The sequence below is a fragment of the Solea senegalensis genome, linkage group LG11 (genome assembly GCF_019176455.1).
Source record: "Solea senegalensis isolate Sse05_10M linkage group LG11, IFAPA_SoseM_1, whole genome shotgun sequence".
NCBI lineage: Eukaryota > Metazoa > Chordata > Actinopteri > Pleuronectiformes > Soleidae > Solea > Solea senegalensis.
The window spans coordinates 17,557,093-17,573,213 of NC_058031.1; the positions used below are offsets into that span (position 1 = coordinate 17,557,093).

A 16,121-nucleotide genomic window follows, 5' to 3' on the forward strand; every position below is an offset into this window, starting at 1 on the left:
TTCAGGTTATTTTAGTCTTTCTGTCTTTATGTGTGTATCTTGTAGAATATGTAGTGTGTGTGCATCGATGAATGTGTTTGTATGAGTGTGGAATTCATTGTCTGGCTCTGCAGCTATTTCTGTGTCCTCGGGCTGTGCTGTTAGGAATTTCGTCTGAGCCTCTTCAGCCTTCAAATCTGGCACTTTCAAGCCTTTTGTCCTTGACTCAACGATGTAGAACACTCAGCTGTTTGTTGACTGAAGCATAGTTTCCCTCCCTTCTAATAGTCACAGTTCATAAAAGCTGAGAGGCGGCTATTTAACATTTGAGTTGTTCACATTACGCTCATTTGGAGTCAACGACTTTGTGATGGTGCAGTCGTTTAGTGTCTTTTCCTTGGTACAACTGGATGAATTGGTGCATTTCTATATTTATTACTTTATTCCTCATAATCACCAGCCTGCATGCCAGCATAGCCATGAGCACACAGTATGCTCTCACCAGGAGCCAGTGCACAGAGCGGGGCTGATGGTAACCGAGGTCGGTCTGTCTGTCTGTCTGTCTGTCTGTCTGTCTGCTGAGATCTATGTGCTTGTCACATGGAATGATATCTACTGAATGATATCTGCTGAATCCTGCTAGCTCTCCAAGGACACAGGCCAACAACATGGCAGGATATTACCCAGAGTAGAAAAGGGTTTCCCTCTGTGTGAGTGTGTGTGTCTGTGTCTGTCCATAATAGGCTAAACATTTTGACTAATCCTTTTGAGGATCATTTGTCCTACGAGGACATTTTGACTGGTCTGCAAAATTTTTTGAAAGACATGGTTAGAATTTAAGGCTTCACTAACAATGCTGTACAATTGTGTGTGTACCTGGTATTCCTTATGTTGTGGGGAAATACATCTGTTTACATGGTCACAAAATCAAGTCGTCTTAACATAAATGACTACATTTTAAGGTGAAAACATACTTTAGGGGTAGGGTAAGGGTAAGGTTAAGGTTAGGGTTAGGCCAGTAGTAATTATGGTGTTTCCTGTCTCCAGGAAATGTAATGTAAGTCAATGTAATGTCCTCTGAGGTCATTGAAACAACTGTTTGTGAAAATGGACAACATTGTTAAAATGATAGTGTTGTCCGTCCTATGGTAAGACTGTATATGACTTCCAGTTTATACGTACAGTAGATAATAATAATTTTTTTATCAAAAGGTATAAATTAGATCAGGATGACATCCTCGTGTTCTGCCACAAGAAAAGCCAACCTGTGACATGAGATGTGGTGCAGTTACATTTAAGGCAATCAAGCAGCTTATAAAAACCCAAATGGATTCACAGACAGAAGTTTAGTTTATGGATTATTATGAAGCTTCTTTTAATAAACGAATTTGAATCTGAAAGTCTTAGAACAGCATAATAGTGGGTTGTCTTAATCTATACGTGTATATACATGTGCTACAATGAAATCACCCCAGACAACTGTGTTCTCACTTTCTTTGGTTGCACTTGGTATTCTGGATGGTAACTGGCTGTTGCCAACAACCCACAAATGTGTGTTTTCCAGTTGCTTCAAATGTTTACATATACATTGTCTTACTTCTGAACAAGCACCCCAGATTAAACAGAAAGCAGTTCATTTATAATGAGCTCAATTGTGAAGCCAACACATAGCACCAGGACAACAGTAACTCCTGATACTCTGAGATGAGAATGTGTTGTAATTTTAGCGACTCGAGTTGAATGACATTGTCTCATCAGGACAAACAAACAAACAAACAAACCAGACCCAACACTCAAAGTCAAAATAAAACACTCCAAACATGCTTCAGTGCAGCCTGGGGGAATTTTTGCAGGAAGCCTGAACACTACTCTGCATTATTCATGGAGGATTGCTGCCTAACCAAACAGCCGCATTTAACTGAGAAAAGCAATCTGGGAGTTTCCATTGCTCCGACAAAGAGTACTGGGATTCATTCCTGATGATGAGCATGCAGTCAAACCATATAGCATTAGACTGACCTCAGAAATCCTAGTGACAGATATCTTCACCATCACTGAGATGTGATCTGAATTCAGCGTCACAATTATGGAAATAAAGACAAAGCCCTGCTCGGTTTCCCTGATATTTCAAACAATATAGAAGAAATCACACATGCATGTGATCTAAGGGTTACCTTGAGAGTTTTGAAAGGTGCTTATAAATAAAAAATATTATTAGTATTATATTATTAAAGTGCCATTTTATACATTTATATAATATATATAGTATAGGAAAGATTCTTTTTTTATTTTGGTAAGGGGAAAAAATGATTACACACATACAGTAACTGCTGTGAAATCCACTTTACGTTGAGTACTCATTTCCTCCAGTGGTGCTTAATTTTTTTACACAGTTAGGAATTCCCTCTTGGGTGTTGTTCCTTTAACGCAGCACATTAACACCAGCCATTTAAATTCTTCTCAGTTATCATGAGCATGTCCTGGAGATATACTGTAGCACGCTGACATAAATTCTGCTCATTAGTCTTGTTGGTAATCACATCATACAGTTCATGCTTGTTACATCACTGATGAGCGCTCTGTGCTCTAATGAATACTTGTTGGCCACATCCCAGTATATCTGCTCTTCAAGTGTCACAAAGTAAATGTTTACACTGCGTATGTACAGTATGTAGACAGATTGTATATGAAAATGATCCTAATCTTATTGTGAAGCCTTGAGATTTGCATTTTGACTGGGGACATGGCTCCTATTGGACAATACCAGCTGACAGCCACACTGGTGGCCTCTCATGTGTCATGTTTTATTGTGTAGTTTTCCTCTAAATTGCATTTTTTAAACAAGAAACCTTTGACCATGTTAATATTAAGTCTCATGTATTTGTTTCACCATCATTTCTTCTCATTTTTCTTGCCTTTTGCTTGACACTGACCTGTTGCCTCACTCGTCCTGTCCTTTTCCTTCACCTTCCTTCTTTCCAAGGTTTTATAGTTCACTAAAACTAATGAAATAACAAAAACTAGAGTTAAAAACAACAACTACCAACAACTGAATTGTGTGTTTACAAAATGAACTAAAACAAACTAAAATTGTATTGAAAATGTGTTTAGTTTTGGTCTTTGTGAATGTATTTCATACATAATCCTCTTAGGTTCATATGAAGTGTATTTATTTTTCTTTGCCGGCAGTTTTGAAAGGTTGTATTTGAGACAGCATTTTCATTAATTCATAAGAAAATGTTTTCAAGTTGTTGAAAACTCAGCACATAACATTCATTATGTAGTTAAATAGGTTGAATTGGTTCATCTCGGTGAATCAAACCTCTCGTCTAGGGGTTTAATCGTTTTTTTAATTTTGCTCGTGTTTTTCCTCAGATTGAGAGATTGAGAATCTTGGCTCACAAACAATGTGATGTGTCTCATGAGGATTATTTATTATTATTTCTGTTGTTGTGTGTCACACTAACTGCATCCAACCTCAGCTGTAATTATGCACATTTTGCACTTCAGGCTACTTTCTTGACTGTTTTATTTGATTCAGGGATGATTGTTCATCTCCATACTACTAAAACGAAGCATTCACAAAAAAATGATAAAATTAAAACTAGCAAACTCATTTTAAAAACAAAAGCTAATGAAAAATCCCAAACTATTATAACTTTGCTTCTTTCCCCTTAGGCTTTTTATACTTTTTTTTTTTCTTAAATCAATCTGCCTCTCTTCCACACAGCTATCTCAATTTCTCCACTCCATCCCTTACTTTATTCTCATTCCATCCTCTAAAATTCTCGCTCTCTCTCTCACGCTCTCTTCCTCCAGTTTCTGTGCACAGTCGTCGCCATCCTGCTGCATTACTTTTTCATGTCCACGTTTGCTTGGATGTTCGTGGAGGGCCTTCATATCTACCGAATGCAGACTGAGCAGCGCAACATCAACTACGGAGCCATGAGATTCTACTATGCCATTGGCTGGGGTGTGCCCGCCATTATCACAGGTAACTCAGACACATACATATATGTATATATATATGTACATATATATATATATATATATATATATGCATATATATACCTACACACCAGTCTAAAATATCACCACATTTACTTACTATATGACAACATGTTCATATAGTGTATATGCACTAAAGCGCACGTTCACTGTGCATCTGGCTGTGTAGATAAGGTGTCATATTGACACTTGTATTAAACAGGTTTCTGTGACATTTTAATATGGCGATCGTAACCACACACACACACACACACACACACACACACACACACACACAATTTCTTCCTTGCCACACACTTCAAGCAAGTAATAAATGTCTGCTTTCTTCCGCTCTCCTCACACACACACACACACACACACACACACACACGTACACACACTGGCAATATATTTCCATCTTCTGGCTCAGAGTCTTATTTTTCAGTTTGGACTTTTCCCATCTCTCTCACTTTTACAATTTGGTATGAAAAACAATCTTCTTGTCAATTACTGTTACAACCTTCTTGACTGTGTTGTCTAGACAAGGGTAAGAGCCAACTGTGCACCATTCAAAATGCTTCTAAAAGTTCTAAAAAATCCACACTGCTCCTTTTTTTTTACCTAAAATGATAATTGTAATAATGACTATTGATTTCAAGATGATTACATTTTTGGGGATCTGTCATGTCTTTGATCTTCTCAAAATGGCATGTTGTCACCTCTCTGTGCTTTTCTGACTGTAGATCTTGAGTATTAGATCTGTAGCCTCATCAGGCTCTGTTTCTCTTGGCTGCAGGTCTGGCAGTGGGATTAGACCCAGAGGGTTATGGGAACCCAGACTTTTGTTGGATTTCTATCTACGACAAACTCATCTGGAGCTTCGCTGGTCCTGTTGCCATTGTCATACTGGTAAATGTCTGATATGTGACACTATCATCATTAGAACTAGCACAGTCACACTTAACTCTACTTATTAGTCTTGTTATCAACCCAAGGGAAACCCTGCTTCTTGTGTTCCTTCTTCACTTCCTTTGAATGAGGCTCTTTAGTAAATGAACCTTGTTCATTTGTATAGGACTATTTTATCCACATTGATTTTGCTGCCTCTATTTATCTTGATCCCCAATGTTGCTAACAGGAATATTGGATTCGCTGGAAGACTTTTAAAATGTTGCCTTACCATTTGTATTGATCTCTCTTTCAAGCTGAATGGAGGGATTTTCATGATTGTGGCCAAGATGTCCTGCAACCCGTCACAGAAGGAGACTAAGAAGCTCCCGGTCATGTGAGTACTTACCCACACGACACCAGAAGTCTGAGTCTGACTTGATTCCGTTATTATTAATTCTCTAGCATTGTTGTGAGCCTCCAGGTGAATCCAAATTCATTCTTTTCCTCCCCCACTGTCTCTGTTTTCTCTGGCTGTCTATCTCTCTATCCAGTGCAACTATCCGCAACGCCTTTCTGCTGTTGCTGGTCGCGACCTCCACTTGGCTGTGTGGCCTCATGGCTGTGAACAACAGCATCCTTGCATTCTACTACATATTTAATGTCCTTTGCCTCGTGCAGGTATGACTGAGTTTATATTTGTTGTATACATTCAGTTATTCTCTTCTTGGTGTACTAATTATATATAAAACATGTAGTGTATTCCAGCTCTAATCCTTACAATATCCACTTAATATATGCTTTTGCCCATTATTGGATGTCCTCATCTGTGGCTCTAGCTAAGGTTTCTTCCCTTTTTTTCCTTGTTAAAAGGTTTTTTTTTGCAGAGCTGTCCTTTACCCATGCCATGTCCTTTACATGTACAGATTATAAAGCCCACTGAGGCGACCTGTGTTGTGAATAAACGTCATGTGATTTGTTAGTGCTGCTTACTGTGTACCTATAACGCTATGGTGTTTGGAAAGTACAGTGAATCGGCAGTGTAAAGATCTTGTAAAATTAAAACGTCATCTCTGTGTCCTACCTCTCTCTACCACCCTCTCACAGGGTCTGTCGGTGATGCTGGTGTTCACCGTGTTCAACCCAGAGTTTCAGGAAGCCTGGAGAGTCGCATGTCTGGGTAAGAAGGGCCCTGTAGAAGACCCACCAAGACCAGCACAGAGCACAGTGAGTCCTGTTGCATATTCTCTGCGCTAAAGCCAAAAATGTGTCAACTGCTTTTGTGTCTTGATCTAAACTTTATTATTTATTTATTTATTTATTCATTTATTTACTCCCCCATTTTCTCCTTTCACACTGACCAGTTGAAGCAGATGGCTGCACATCTTTGAGTCTGGCTCTGCCAGAGATTTCTTCCAAAATGCTTGCTCATTTTTGTGAAGTCTCAGCCTTGCGATGGAAAGTGCCTTGAGATATTGTGTGTTGTGATTTGGCGCTATATAAATAAAATAGATTAGATTCGATTTTTACACAGCACATGATCGAGTGGCATGTAAAAATACAACATAAATGAATAAAGACTGAAAGTGTTTTTTTATACAACACTTGAGCTTCAAACTGTAATTATTACTCAGCCAGGTGTTGAAGGGTAAATCTAACACCCTGATGTGGTTCATGCTCAATCAACTTACTTCCTGTTCCTATAGTCATTTTCTGATTGGGCCGTTTTCTGTTCCTCAGAACACTTTCTTCTGGACACACATTTGCACTGTTCATTGCTAGACAGCTCAAATGCCCTCCTGACCGCCCTTCCTCTTTCCCTCTATCCATCTTCTCTGTCCTCCATCTCTCCTCTCCTTCTACCTTCAGGCTTTGTTGCTGACCCAATTAAAACAATTTAGTAACCAGTGGAGTCCTGCCTGCTCCTTAGTCATTTTTCCACCAAAGCAAAATGCAGTGCATCTGCTATCATGTCTTCCTTTACTCTCTCTTCATTTGTACAGTGTGTTCATTTATTTGTGTTTTCATTTTCTTTCCTATGTTAGTGCCACTGTCTGTAAAGATGTATATTCCCATGGTAACAACCTTGATATGTAGCCTGTGTGTGTGTGTGTGTGTGTGTGTGTGTAAGAATTATTCTTTTGACACATCCACACCAAAACGTATGATTAGACACAAACACACAATGCTATGTTTATCACTGTGTGTATAAATGACCAGCTCTCAGCATATCAGCATCGATGTGCTACAAGATACAAGATAGAACACTGAAGACGCGTCCCACTTCCAGTTTAGCTTGTGCTACACTAGTCAAACCCACTAATCTGCATTCAATGTATACAATATTTAACAGCACCCCAGTGTCATAGAGACATCCTTTATGCAAAAGGTATTATGCAACTGTCAGCTCATAATGACTGAATGATTTTGATTTCTTAGTACAATACAATTTGCAATGTGAGTTTAAGAAGTATTGTGTAATGTTGTATGTGGAATTGGGAAAAAAGACCCTTGAAATGTTTATACCTTAATAATCAGTGTGTACTTGTTTGTTGAGGCTCAGAATCCATATCACAATGCATCTCTGTTGGAGCAGAGTGGGCTGCACCGCATCACCCTGGGAACATCCACCGTCTCGTCTGTCAGCTCTGCCAGGTAAATAAACACACAAGAACACACCAGTGTCCATGCAGACACAAGAACCCACCAGTGTTCATGCAGACACAAGAACACACCAGTGTTCATGGAGACACAAGAACACACCAGGGTTCATGCAGACACAAGAACACACCACTGACTACAAATCAACATGTTGAGAAAACCTATTCTGTTGTTGCCAGAAGAGATGTTTGAGAATACACTTGTTTCTCTTAATACTTCAAGAGTGAATGGTTTCATATCAACAATATAATATTGGAACTGAATGACTCAAAATTCAAATGGAAACATGTCAGGCTTGATTGATTTGCTTTTTGGCTGATTTAAGATGAATGGCTCCAGGGAAGAAATTCTTCTGCAAATAAAAGCCACAATGTGTATTTTGTGGGTCAGTGGGATAAATATGAGGAAGATTGGATGGAACAGCGTGGTGTGCTGTATGTAGAGCAACACTAATGTGCTGTAAGAATAGTTGCTGTTAGTGTATTTATGGCTCAGTGACTTTGTGTGTGTGTGTGTGTGTGTGGTGGTAGTGCAGTAGATACTGTGTCTGTGAGTAGATGCTCTTTATCTTTAAATTGTATTGACCTGCATAAGTGCACGTAGAGGACACTGTATGCATATTTGTATGTCTGTTTGTACATGTTTGTCTTCATTCACTGCTCTTCTTTTGCCCTGGTAGAGAAAATCTTTTGGCTCGTCAAACTCTGGAGCAAAATATCGTCCACACTGGTGCGACAGACCTGGACGTAGCCATGTTCCATAGAGACGGAGGTAAACACACTTACACAGAGGAATGAGTAGAGTGGACACAGACAAACACACACCTTTTATGAGCAGTGGTAGCACATTATTTATTGTTTATTATTTATTGCCCTTGGATGCCCTTGGATGGTAATTTGTGAATATCATTCATTTTCCTCTCTCTTTATTCTTCCCCCTCTCTCATTTCAGGTGAGGACTCAGACTCGGATTCAGACCTTTCCATGGAAGAGGAGCGCAGTCTCTCCATCCCTTCCTCGGAGAGTGAGGATAACGTCCGACTCCGTGGGCGCATCCAGCGGAGATTCAAACGCTCCAATCACAGTGAGCGCCTGCTCACTGAGCCCGCCCACAATGGCACCAAAGGTATACAATAACTTTTTCAGATTGAACCTGTCATGAAGGTATGAGTTACAGGCGGGGTTCTGTCAAAATGTAAGTCTGAGGACACGTGCAGAAGTGGGCTTAAAATATTTTAATTTATTAATTTATTTAATTTATTTAATTTATATTTAAAGTTTTCAAAGTTTAGCTTGAAATTACCTCGGTTAAAAGACACAGTTTCAGTGCTGACCCTGACTCATTTACAGACAATAATTTACATGTTATCAATGACTCTTGCAGCATACTCTTTTAACACAGACTCTCCACAGAACAGCCAAATACACTTCTTCCACATCACCTTGCCTCTTCTCTCTTCAAGTTCTTTGAGAGTAACATGTAAAAATATTTGCAACATGTCAAGTACCATACAGACATTGACATACATAGTACATGCTTATCCTAAACTCTCCTCCATCTGCGTGACAGATAAGACTTTTCACGGGTCAATTTCGACACATTCATTTACCATCATTACGTCTTAAGAGGAAAAGAAGTATCTTTGGTTATTAGAAGGAAATCCACACAAGTATACAGTCTGTTGTAAACATGCAAAGCATGTATAGATGTGTTCCTGCCAGTCAGTCATCATTCATCGAAAATGAAATCATTCATAATATATGAGTTTGTGTACCTCGGATTGTCTGACATGCCATGCACATCACAGTGTTCTGTGAAAGGTTTCACTATGAGAAAAGGCCAGATGTGCACATCTATAAATCCATAAAGGTAATCAATTCTCATCTCAATAAGCCATCTGGATCACATTTCACTCTTTTCAAAGTGAAATTTGGATTGAGGTTGTCAGTTGGACAGAGGAGAACAGGATCCAGATGGCCAGTCAATCAATTCATTGATGCGAGGTTAGAGCAGAGTGGGCTTTTTACTGAAAGGTCACAGTTTCAAGATGGTGTTCTGTCTGTTGTGACTAAACATCAAAACACTCACTAATTCAGACAAGCTGTCAACTGATCAAGTCCAACAATTATGTCTGCAAATATGGGAAAGAAAAGATGAATGATTGATTTATTTCCAGAGGTTACTTTCACTGAAGTCTCAGAGATTCTCTATGACACAGTGTCTGTTATTTCATTCTCACATGGCCGACTCTGATATTTGATACAGCATCTGCTCTGTGGTTATTACCATGCATATGCAACTAAACTAAATGTTGCACAATGTTGATGTCAAATTAAAAAAGATGAGTGAGGCATAAGAAACCACTGACAGCTTTCCATAACTGTTAACTGGCTTTAAGAAAAAAAAGATCTTCAGCAGTGACATCAGTAAGAGCAAACATTAATTCTTGTGTGTGTATGAGACAGATCTGGACGGAAATGACCTTCTGTCCTATTGGCCAGCATTGGAAGAGAGTGACACACAAAGCCTGCAAAAGTGGGGCTCAGAGCGCCCCCTGGGAGGAGATTACAGCAAGGACGCTGCCAACAACAACCAGGCTGATGCAGCTCTGACCAGTGGTGATGAGAATGGTCTCACCCAGACACACAGGCACCGCAAGGGTAGGAAAGCCACGTAAATCATATGAAGGGCCCACAACAGTTTGAAATGGCTATTAATATTATTCTAATATATTATCAGAATAATAAGTCAGAGGTTTCTGTTGCATTACTCATGAATTCAATTTGAAATCAACGGCACACAGATACTGACCGTGAAACATGCCTAATAAAATAATACATACACTGAAACAATACAGTTGATTATGAGCAGACTGGTCCCAGCAAGACATTGTGTTTTTGTTTTATTTCTCTTTTATACTTCTCGTTTATATACATATCTGCACCAAATCATATGATTGTTACATGTGTGTATTAGTTCTGCTAAAATCAAGCATTATAAGTATTTTCATCTTTCAAATAGAATTTGGCCTTCACTCTCCAGACACTGTGTCTGACTGGTGCAACATCAACATCAGGATGAAATGAAATGAAATTTTTCCAAGAATAATATGGAGATGTCAACTGTTTCTTAACACAATCCATTTTAGTTGCACAACTTGTTGTAAGTCTCCCTCAAGATTTGCAGAAGGTACTTCAATTCATACAATCAATCAATCAGTCAAATCAAACAATTTTGAAAGACCAAAAAATATCATTAATAAGTCCTTCACACCTCTTCATCCAGTCACCTCTCTCTTCGTGCTCCATTCTCTCTTTAAATCATCTGTCTTTTCTCCTGCAGAGTATGATCTCATCTCTTTTTTATAAATTTGATGCCACCAATCTCCTTCTCATGTGCATATTGTCTTCTTCCAGGTATCTTAAAGAACCGTCTCGGCTGTCCTCCAGCCCTCCAGGGTCTATCCACTGTGGGCCGAGTCCCCAGTGAGCTTAACTGGTACAGAACCTCCACTCTGGGTCACAGAGGTGTCCCTGCTGCCTCCTACGGCCGCATGTACTCTGCCACTTCTGGTGCTGGTGGAGGTACGGGCTCTCTTTCACAGCCAGGTTCACGCTACTCCTCCAGGGAGCATCTGGACTCACTTGCCAGGAGGCAGCTGTCCAGAGATCCACTTGGCAGGCAGACGGTCGGGGGATCAAGGGATCGACTGGACTCTCGGGGTTCCAGGGACAATCTGGATCTCTTACCCAGGAGAAGAGAGCTGGGGCTGGGACAGGGAACGGGGCTGGGGGGCCTGGGACTCGAACACCAGCGAGTCTCCTCATCTAGAGAAAATTTGACAGGATCCAGGGACAGACTGGACAACCATCACACGGGCAGTGTCCATGCCTCCAGAGAGGACTTGAGTGGAAATGGGGGGGCTGTTGGAGTGGAAATTGACGGATACCTCAGTGGATCGAGGTCGCAGCTGAACACGCAGACTCGACGGCAGACCTCATCCCGCGAGCACCTAGCAGGGTCGATGATGAGCAGCAGGTCCAGGGATCAGCTGGACACCAACGGAGTGGGAGCCCTGGCTCAACCGTGTCGCGAGTGGCTTCGTACTCTGCCTCCCCGTCAGCCCTCACACCCTGACCAGCCTCCCTCCTCCTCTCCTCCTCCCCCAATCTCTGAGGAGCCTCAGCAAGAGCAAGTCCCTCCTCCAGGTCATGTGAGAGGACGACTGGACTCAGCTCCTCCATGTAGGTATCCTGGTCAGACTGTTCCCCAGGTCACAGGTTCAACTTTAAACCCACTAGGTCGACAGCCATCTAGTGAACACCTGGACATTCTGTCCTCCATCCTAGCATCTTTCAATCCCACTGTCCTCACTCCTCCTTCCGCCGCCTCTAACCCAGGACCAAATGGCTCCGCCCATGGACCCTCCCCCCCTCCATCACAGTCTGCCACCTCCCACAGCATCTCTGAAGTCTCCCCTGACTCCGAGTAAGTTTTCTGTGTGAATAACTACTCGTTCATCCACTTCTAATTATACTGAGCCTATGTATAGAGACCTTTTCATTTTAGTTTCCTCTACTTTTCAACATCCTTTCTTTATTTCCTTGTCTTGTGTCTATTAGTTGGTTTTGTTCTTGTTTTGTAGCTCAGTCTACTTACTAGGCAGAAGAGACTCATATCCAATTTTCCCCTCAATGTGACTCAGATCTCATTTTCCAGGCCTGTGTGGGCACAGACATTCAATTCCCACCTCGGGTTGTCAAATCTGACTTCTTTCACTTCAGTATGTGGTCCTAGATCAGAGCTATATCTCATATGTGGCCATGCGACATTGAGTGAGAGGGTCATAGTGGAACCCAAGCAGCATTTAGCCGATAAACATGCACCTAGTGCACCAAAGTCAAACAACTATGGTGGAGAGAGTCATACTCACCTACAAATCCACTGTGATAGATTCTATTTCTGCTTCTTCTCCATCAGTATTGAGTTAACTCACACATATGATGTTTTCTGTTCATGCATGCAAAAAGATATCAATGTGCACATGTGTGCCATTTCAGAGAGCAGTAGCATTTACATGAGAGTCAGCTGCAAGACTGTAATTACAGTATCTGAACTTAATGATGATTACATTTCCTCTCTTCCACCTCAGAGCCAACAGAAGTGAAGGACAGTCTTGATGACAGCCTCCATAACCCTTTATGCATTGAGGTAGTGCCCATCTGATACAAGCTCCGATGTCATAAATGGTCCTGAACCACTGAGACGTCAGAGGATTGGAAACAAACTTGAGGCAGGAGAGACACAGACTGGATAAAGACAGAGAGTTTGCTTGTTGAGTTTAAGATCATGTTTGTGGGCAGAATGTACTGTAAAAAATAAGTTTTTGAGTCTTTCAGCCTTCAATAGTCTTTCTCTGGACAATACGACAACCACCTCTACTACCTAAAAACTGTTAAACACAAACTCCTCAGATTTCCAACTCAAATGTCAGTCTAATCCAGACAATATCTGTCTAAAAGAAAAAAAGAAAAGACTGTAAATAACATTTTTTATACATTTTGTATCTTTTTCATTGGAGATGAAGAAGAAATCTCTTGTGATGTTTTCCTTTTTTTAAAATGATTGTGTCCATGTGAGGTTGTGAGTGAGGTTGGTACGAGTGCAGCGTTGTTTGTTGCTGAGGGAACCGTTTTCCCCTGCAATGGAAAAAGACCCAGTAAAACCTAAATTTTCTCCCCCCCCGAAAACAGTTTTCCTCAGAGACTTTTCTGCAAACTCACCAACTTTGTGTATACTAACGTCATGGGCCCAGCAATAGTATCTGATGAGATTGTCAAAACACAAAATGTGACCGAAGGCAGAATATCAAAGTAATGAAAAGTGATTGTAAATAGAGGAAGGGATTATATTAAGAGAAGAGATTTGATGGGGTGAAATGATTGTGCAGAATAAGATAAAACATCACAGGACGTTGGTGCTTCAGCTGTTAAAAGTTCAGTCACAAGTGTCAAATGATCAGCTCTTTCAGGAGAATTTGCTGTTTTGTGATCCACTGTATATGAAAGTGACCTTGTCATTTGTCGGTGTGTCTTTGTGCCTGGTGCTGTCTGAACCACAACATATCAGTAAACTGAAATGACAAGACCATATCTTCAGTATTTTGGGGACCTGTCAGGTGAAAGTAGATGTAACGTGTAACAACCATTGAAGGCTCCTCAAGGCATTCTGAATTTTTGATGCATCATGACCACAGAACAAACTGAATGTTTTTACGCAGCATCCAGAAGACGTATCTATCGAAGCTTCTTGAGCAGAAATTTGTGCAAATCCAAGCCAAAGGGACAAGTGCTTAAAATCACTTTAGAGCATTCCACATTTTCTGTGATGAAATTAACGTGTGCAGTGAAAACTATAGATGTAATTCAGTTTTATTTGAATGATTTTTCCTTTTATTGACTGTTTGTGCCATTGAAATGCATTAAGATTCGTTTGTAATCGGACCAATCAGTCTTTGCCTAAGTGTATATCATCAGCTCATGTCTGTAACACATGAATCCATGCCATACTTGTTTTAACTTGCTAAGCAAAACACCGGTGCTAGGAATTTACCTCAGAGTATCAGTTATCTATGGCACACTTCACAGTTTAAAATTGGTTCAGTGAAACATCCAACATTTTATGTCATCACTGAAGAGGTCCACATCACAACACAGTGATGCAGATTTGCTGTCATTGTTTAAGCTGCTGTAAGGAGATGAGATCCAGCATTGCTTCTGCAGCATGTCACTAGCTTGCAGAGGAGAAGACAAGAGAGAAAAGTAGACGAGATGCCAGTTATGTCAGTGATAAAAAGCCTCTTAAGTGGTTTTGAGATGCAGGTCTTTCCGTGAGCAGCTGCAAACACTGAATTCAGGCATGAAGGAAACATCACACAAACATTTGTAAGCAGAGAAGACAGTCACCAATCTGGAGAGGGATTAAAACATTTTGAATAACAAAAATATTTTTTTAGCAAAAAGGGAAAAAAAAAGCCTGAATGAGTTTTTCTGCTCCGCCGAATTATGTTTTCTGTGTCTAAACTGAAACTTCTGAAATCCTTGTGGCTGACAGGTAGGAAATACTTGAGAAGGGCAAGAGAAGAATTGAAGATAGAACATTGGAATAAATCAACACAATAAGTGTAAATAAAAAATGCAACTTTGGATGGAGGACAAATTAGGGAGAAAACCATGATGGTGCATAACATAACCACAGAGGGGGACGGTGTGGACCTTAATTATTACGAAGAATAAAAGAACACAGAGAGACGGACGGACACACAGACAGTGGAAATAAACATACACTTCTCCTAAGTGCATATCTCACTGCTCTGATTGTTGCTCTGTCATTTCCATGTCAGTGGGATGTGACATGTGAACCTATTCATGACAACATTGTTGGTAAAGTGTGCTCCTGCAAGAGAACTCCACTGACTCTCCTCTTCTTACACCAAAAAACAGGTCAATTCCCCTCTGTCTCTATCATTGTCATTTATTTTTTCACAGAAACACATTTCTTCTGATAATACCTTTAACTTGTACAGACATGAGATTTATTTTATTTATTTATTTATTTATTTATTTATTTATTTATAATTCACTGGATTAATTATTTATGTCGCTATTTTGTACGAGAGGTGTTGTTAAAGATTTATTTATATGTGTTTTGTTTGTTTTTTTGCTCCAATGATGCTTTTGTTTACATGTAATGTTTTCTTAGGATCTTGGGTTTCTCACTGCAACAACTTCACAGATGGAGGACAAGAAAGGAAAGGAAATGTTTTGGTTGAAATGTCTATTTACACACAGAATTACAATCAAATGTAGAAAAAAGTATTTACTGAGCTTTCAAATTAAAAAAAAAGAAAATTGGATTTAAAAGGTTAATAAACTGGTTTTCTTTACTGACTCTCAGGTGCAGATGGCTGGAATAATATTCATTCAGGCCAGACATTTTTACATGTAACAGAGGAAAAACACAGGTAGAAATAATGTTATCAGGAACACCTGTGCCTTTCCCACTGTGACAGTCAATGCCTGCTGTGAATTGTCTCCAGACAGAATGTCAAAACATGTAAACACATCTGTACCTTTTAAAGCTTAATCCTGGTGTAAATAGTTCAGTTAAATCCCAGATCAAACCTTTTTTCTCCCCCCACCACATTTAGAGTTCCAAGGCTGAAGCTTCACAAGCACAACATCAGCTTATTGACTGGTTATGTATCGGCTTTAACACGCGCAGACTGCTGTGAATACAATGATAAAAAGAAACTGCAGCTTCAGCTTAATGTAGTTTGGACTAATGCGAGTCAAACAGGTGAGGGAGATTAAAGAACTGTGAAAAAAGAACAGAAGAAAGAAACGGAGTGAGAACCAACGTGGAGAGCAGGAGGAGGAGTTGGAGGGATGACAGATTGTCTTTGTTGACTTGTGTGTTTCTTATGGGATGGCTTCTATCCCGCCGTCAACAAGGGGACGGCAGCATGGAAACAGCTTTTCCCTGTTGCAGCAGAAACAAGAAAAATGTTGGACATTAAAAAAAAACGACTTATTCCTAAAATTGTG

The 16,121-nt window shown here is 40.1% G+C and overlaps 1 protein-coding gene across 3 annotated transcripts in view; it reads left to right on the forward strand.

Moving 5' to 3' along the window:
- The window catches only part of celsr3 (cadherin, EGF LAG seven-pass G-type receptor 3), an 85,846-nt gene extending 69,730 nt beyond the window's left edge, over nucleotides 1-16,116 (forward strand). For 2 of the 3 annotated variants that reach the window (XM_044037459.1, XM_044037460.1), the window contains 11 exons: nucleotides 3,799-3,973; nucleotides 4,763-4,875; nucleotides 5,172-5,251; nucleotides 5,409-5,535; nucleotides 5,962-6,081; nucleotides 7,412-7,509; nucleotides 8,195-8,286; nucleotides 8,467-8,640; nucleotides 9,981-10,175; nucleotides 10,932-12,003; nucleotides 12,668-16,116. In XM_044037459.1, coding sequence (XP_043893394.1) covers nucleotides 3,799-3,973; nucleotides 4,763-4,875; nucleotides 5,172-5,251; nucleotides 5,409-5,535; nucleotides 5,962-6,081; nucleotides 7,412-7,509; nucleotides 8,195-8,286; nucleotides 8,467-8,640; nucleotides 9,981-10,175; nucleotides 10,932-12,003; nucleotides 12,668-12,695 — 2,274 coding nt within the window. In that variant the 3' untranslated portion in view covers nucleotides 12,696-16,116. The remainder of the gene's footprint in view (nucleotides 1-3,798; nucleotides 3,974-4,762; nucleotides 4,876-5,171; nucleotides 5,252-5,408; nucleotides 5,536-5,961; nucleotides 6,082-7,411; nucleotides 7,510-8,194; nucleotides 8,287-8,466; nucleotides 8,641-9,980; nucleotides 10,176-10,931; nucleotides 12,004-12,667) is intronic. The other variant, XM_044037461.1, reaches the window with a different exon arrangement.
- The last annotated feature ends 5 nt before the right edge of the window (nucleotides 16,117-16,121 follow it).